At 41.3% G+C, this 6,138-nt stretch overlaps 1 protein-coding gene across 2 annotated transcripts; it reads right to left on the bottom strand.

The window, feature by feature from the left end:
- Positions 1-1,114: 1,114 nt before the first annotated feature.
- LOC146662117 (uncharacterized) lies at positions 1,115-6,138 on the bottom strand. 2 transcript variants are annotated; one of them, XM_085417771.1, is made up of 6 exons: positions 5,727-6,138; positions 4,083-4,130; positions 2,331-2,441; positions 1,899-2,015; positions 1,544-1,624; positions 1,115-1,449 (listed from the first exon to the last, which is right to left on the bottom strand). In XM_085417771.1, the coding sequence occupies exons 1-6, from the start codon at positions 5,943-5,945 to the stop codon at positions 1,399-1,401; spliced, it is 627 nt and encodes a 208-aa protein (XP_085273897.1). In that variant the 5' UTR covers positions 5,946-6,138; the 3' UTR covers positions 1,115-1,398. The 2 variants fall into 2 exon arrangements, with proteins under 2 accessions (XP_085273897.1, XP_085273898.1); XM_085417772.1 differs by having other exon boundaries at positions 5,823-6,135.

Genomic DNA, 6,138 nt, shown 5'->3' with positions numbered 1-6,138 from the left:
ACACAGAGGCCCCTCACAACCAGCTAATTCAGGTTATCCAGTGACTGAACGACCGGCTCCAGGCCTTATGCGTGTCTATATTTTGCCAGAGCGAGCTGCTGAAGCATTTCTAGTGCCGTTTATGTGCTTTGGGGAAAATTCCAAGTGAATAAATAGCATTTTTTTTGTTGTTTGCCTCTGTATGGGTCTATAAAACCATAAAAAAAGAGTGTAAGCACCGTGTATCTACGTCATGAGCTGTGGGCTTTGATCAGTAAACGAGAGGAGGATGAGTCACTCTATTCACTTAGATTGCATGGCTTGTTTTCTCCATCAGATTTCCTCCTAGTTGGGATTTTCTCTGTACATATTTCATTTTTATTTCTTTGATTTTCAGCCCCTCATTCATCGATTAAGTCATTCCCGTATAGTTTTCCTCACTGTAGTGACGCAGGTGTTTGTTAAATCTGATCTACCAAAATACGGAGCAGCCCACAAAAGATGTGAATTTGTGCATATTTTTACGTCAGCGTCCTGCAGAAACACTCAAACTGAATTTATGGTTTAGACCATAATGTGTTTCCATTCATGGCCAAATGAATTAAAAATGACACAAGATATTAAAATAGAAAAAAAAGTCTGACTCCTGAAACAGATGGCGTGGACTACATTTGGATTTTTTTTCTTACTCTCTCTCTCTCTCACATTTGCCCTTGGTTGCTGTAATGCTAATGGAGTCTCTCAGGTTCCTGTTGGTCTATCCTGCTGCTTTTCATGGCCAGCAATGTACTATACCTGTAACACTTGCCATCTGTAATTGAAGGTTTAGTGGCATTTCAGCTTACCTGATACTCCCCTTTTAATAATCCTTCATATTTGAATAGAAACATAACAAGTCATTCTGGGGGGACAAAAGGGCAATGTGTGCAATCCTCCAGTGGAGCATGAAGTGCTTAAACATTAAAAAACCTCCACTCCATACGTCTGTTCTTAACTTTTATTGAAACCTGATACAACAACACAGGAGAGGAGATTTCTGCAAAAATATAACCCCAATCTTCATAAGGATTCTGTGATTAAATAGGTTACAACAAAATGGCAAAGAAGAATATTAATATAGGATCTTTTTGTGATGAAAAAAAAACAACAACATGCAGGAATATATTAGAAATTAAAAACTATATATAAAAGTATCCATGTAAATGTAGACCAGCTGATAAATGTAAGCTAGCTTACAGTTAGAACAAGAAGAACAGAACAGAGGTTTTTCTACTGGGAATGTTGTCCATGTCAGCGATCGGTTTCTCCACACGTTTTGGGGTTACATCTGGACACATTTCTACTGAGCGCAGGCCCTTGTTAGGTTTTGCAAGAATGACAAGAAACTTTTTTCTTTGTGTGTTCTCCAGTTCTTGTCCTTTATGTGCTCCATTCGGCTCTGTCGCTCTGTCCATCGGTCTGAGGATCCCCCTGGAGAGCACAGGGACACGTCGTTTAAACACAGCACGCCAGAGTTTTATTTTTAAAGCAGCGTGCAGGATAATAAACACTGTAAATGACTCACGAGGACAGAGAAAGCTCCAGAGCGACCCGATTTCCCCCTCTTGGCTGGATCGAGCTTCACTTGTCTCCTCACTCTGGTCAACTGAAAAAGCGATCCCAGACAAATCGGTGTTACAGTGCATTTTACAATTTGTCATTTCTGCATCTTCATGCATATATTATAACTTCACACTCAAAAAACTGAAACGCCGCCGTCTGAATGATTGCCCGATATGAAAAAAAAAAAGCAATTTCGGACAGATTATACAGGTGAGCACACCAATCTGAGTCAATAAAACCATATAAGGTGGCCTTATGACTGCTTGCACATCCGGCCTCAGCTGTTTCTCTGCACAGAGGTTGCCATGGAGACTCACCTGTACGGGGGTGGTTTTCTCGTTGATGATGAGAGAGAAGGAGCCAGGGCGGAGTTTGTTACGCTTAGTCTTTTTCTTGCTTGCAGCTGTAACCAAGTGTCGCCGGGACCTATCAGCCTAAGAAACCCCGGACACAGGGATTAGTACATACATGCACACATCCATTTCTTCTGCTGTGACCATCTCACAGCTGTCACCTCTTCAGTGAAGCACTGGTCTAACACAAATGCTTTCATTTTTACTTTTACTGAGTTGGTAAGAAATGTGGTTTCTTTTCTTCTTTTCCCCCCAGCATATACATATGATCCACTATGACTAAAGCTTCTCTGGACCATGCGGCAGCTGCCACCGCCACTAAGAACCAGTCACCACCTCCCCCGCATTAGGCTTTTTCTCCCTCTGACTCCCTTGTGAGTAACAAGAATGATTTACCTGGATGAGAGTTTTAGGGAAGCCTTTGACAGAGACGGCCCCGGGCAGGCTGGAGTGACTCAGGTGGGTGTGATCTCTCCGCTCCAACTGTCTCTTACGTCTGAAGAAAACCTACAACGATGAGACAGTCACAACCACAACCACAGAGGGAAACAACTCCTGTTACTCTGTGTGATAACGTGCGTCAAGTCTTGTGTGCAGTGGATAGTTTGTGAGCCTGGCCCTTTCTCCTTATCCTGCTCCTGGTCACATCCAGCCTCTGTTCTTTGAGAAGGCTTAAAGTCAAGCGGCAACATTGAAAGGAGGAAACTGCAACATTATTATTGTTACTGGTCCAACCACTTCCTGCATCAATCTGCTGAAAATAAAGTCTGCCATTAAGCTTCTCAAATTCCAAATAAATGGATTGGCACTTTGAGAAACAACAGGTTTCTGTTTGCCATTTGGGACTTTGGGGAATAAACGGCACAGGCTCGTGGAGTCATCGCCCTGCAGCACAGTCTGCAGCACAGTTACAAATTTACCACAAAGTTACACAAGTGTGGAAATAACTAGATCATTTCCAGCATAATACTTCCTCCTCTTTTTCCATTTCGCTGAACACAAAGATGACTATGTTAGCTGCAAAATATTTGTCTCGCAATCATTCGCGATGCCATTTAAAGTACTTACAGTGATTGCTGTTGACCTACATTTTGTTGATTGCCTCTGTTTTCAGCATTGTGGGATGGAATATTTTACAATTGGCTGTGGCACAACAGCTGTACACTTCAGAGCTGAAGGTTAATTGCAATATGCATACATTATTGTTTGTTTCTATATCTGAAGCTGCAGGGATGCACATGCTGCAATGCTCTTGTGAGCTCGCAGGTTCACTGCCTGATGTCTCTGTGACAGTTACATCATATTACCATTTCTATCAGTAACCCAATCATCTAGTCGTGCAGTTTGCATTGATTAACACAGTTATGTGTTGCCTTCTAAAATAAGATCTGCAACTTGTGGACTGACAGTAATATCCATATCTGTCCAAACTCGTGTTTCAATTCAGTTCTATTTTATTTATACGGTGCCAATTCATAACTGCAGTTGCCTCAAGGTGGTTTATATTGTAAGGTAAAAACCCTACAATATTAGAAAGAAAACCCTACTATCATGAGCAAGCAGTTGGTGACAGTGGGAAGGAAAAACTCCCTTTTAACAGGAAGATAAATGTAGTAAGGCTTTTGACGTAGTTTAATAGATGGACATGAAAGATTACTGTTAAAATAAAGTTCTCAATCTTTTTAGTTATAAAATCCTATCACTTTATACATTATTCTATTAGATTTTGTGCAAGATTTTGTCTTATGATTTCTTATGGCCAAAAATGTCCTTTGTAAGGTGTTTTATTCTTGCCTGTATGTGCCAAACTTAGATACATTCCCTCAGCATGTTCAAAAATACCACTTTTCCCTAGAATGGGTCAGTCACACAAAAACATAGTGACTAATTCTGGCGTAGAGACATGAAAAATGAGCCTGTCACAGCCACCCCTTTCCACACCATTTAATTCCCCTCTATAAGTCTTGGTCTTCTCTTTCTCAGTTTCTTATACCACTATGTGTTTTTCATTATCTTGTTTCAGCAGTGGACTTCCTGTGACCATAAAGCAGTTTCCCTGTGTTTAGACCTCCTCCGAGAAGGTTTCCTTCAAAAGCAAACTAAAGAATTCGATATAAGATGTGAAAGTAAAGAGGAAGTGGCACATACCAGTCCTTCAGGTAAGGGCAGCCCCCTCTGCTGCGTCTGATCATCTGACTGGGGACAAAAAAGAAAGTCAACACTCATGCTTTATTTTTCATTTTCCAGTACAGTTCAATTACTGTGGCTTCTGGGAAAAGTTGTTCTCTCCACTGATGACAATGACTGCGTGATTATTTGTGAATGAGATTAGATTTTCAGTCACTTTCACAGTGTGTAAATACTCTCCTATCCCAGAAGAACCAGGCCACACTGCCCCATCTAACAATACATCATAATTTATGTTATAACTCATCAAAACAAGTCATTTTTCAGCACTCCAATCACCAAACAAGACAGCACGTCTGAGCAGAATAAAGCTGCAGCTGTTATCTGTTGGCTCTTGATGACCTCATAAAGTAAAGTGCTATGTTTTTTAAGTGTGTATGTTTAGGATATTCATCAGACCCTGCCACAATCCATCCAGTTTTCTGCTGCTGCGCACATTATGAGCTGACGAGTCCCATAAATTACACATTTAGTGTATACCACTCCATTACAAACACAAGTGCCTTTTGGTGAGAAAAGGGAAACGCAAGTAAACTAAACCAAATGCAGCAAATATATCCTGAAAAGGATGCTGTTGCTGGTATTAGTTAGCTCCCACCACATATGAAGCCTGTAATTGCGTGTGCTGTAATTACATTACAAATAATTGCTGCAGAAGAGCACATATGTGGCGCAAACTAAATCACACGGAACAGAATTCCCCACTCAGACTCTTTCATGTGTGGGTGAGAATCCCTCTCTCTCCTCCTGATGTCAAATGCATTGTCCAGATGAGGGTGATTACTTTGGACAGAACATGAGGACTGTCCCCAGCAAAACGCTAACCACGAAGTTAAAGTTTAACAGGCAGCAGCCACATGAAAAGCCAAAAAAAGGGGAGCTGAAGAATTTTGTTCCACAGAAGGGTATATTTTTGGTGGAGTGTCATTATGGCTGTAAAAACCATTACAATGAGAGTTTGTTTCTGTAAGAAGAAAAAAAATTATATGTCTCCACAGGTCAGGGTCAGACTGTACACGTCTCCATCCATTCGAAACACATTTGGCCACTATAATCGCCACAGCAGCCTTTTTTTTTCTAAAGGAGCCAGACTGGACATACTTACATTCCAGCAAACTTACTGGTTTCCTTTGGCCAAACTATTATATAAACACTAATCATGCTGTGTCTGAGCAGAAACAAATGAAACAAGTATGGAACTTGTACTTAAAGTGCAAACTTTTAAAAACATTTATTCCATTTATGAGATCATCTAAAGCTTCTTCATATTTAATAAGAGAAAATGCTGGTGAACAGTAACAGATGTGCTACACATATCTTAAAAGCTTTCAGTGAGTGGAGATATGGGTTATTTCTACAAAAGAGACTACAAACAGCTACTTTGTATTATTAGTTTGTACTTTAACTCAAATTTATAGTAAAAATTGGAATCAAATCTACCTCAACGCAACATTAGAGACGTATCACCAACTTTTAAAGCACGCTTACTTTACACGAGCCTAATAATTTTAGTTCTTTTCAGTTTCATTTGCGTTAAAAGTTGGTTATTATGTCGCTTAACAGCAAGCAAACAGCATTTAATGGGCTCAAACAGGCTGTACTTACCCCGGTCGTGTCACGGCAGCAGAGATGATGACTGATACATAATGAATGCCCTTGTCTTCTGCTAACTATCACATCCATTAGAAGTGCGTCTCTTACCTGTCCGTCTGCGGTCTGTCCGCTGACACACAGCTCTCCCCGGCTTGCTCCTGAGCAGTCGAAGGCGTGTGACAGCAGGCTCGCCTGCAGGCACAGCACGCACAGCCAGACAGTAAACCCCATGATCCAGGCAGGAACTAGACTGTCCTCAGCTCCTGTCAGCTCCCTGCTTTATACTCTCGGCTCTGCTAATGGGGAACAGATGCAGGGGAACAGGAGGCTATGCCAGCTTCACACAGACAAACAGCCCACCACAAGCCTTTGCTGTGCGCCAACCAGTGGCCTGTGGTCCTGCAGAAACATGTCAGACATCTTG

This window comes from Rhamphochromis longiceps, linkage group LG9 (assembly GCF_057381845.1).
Source record: "Rhamphochromis longiceps isolate RC_006_pf linkage group LG9, R_longiceps_female_GT1.1, whole genome shotgun sequence".
Lineage (NCBI taxonomy): Eukaryota > Metazoa > Chordata > Actinopteri > Cichliformes > Cichlidae > Rhamphochromis > Rhamphochromis longiceps.
This window is presented reverse-complemented; position numbering and strand designations above follow the sequence as displayed.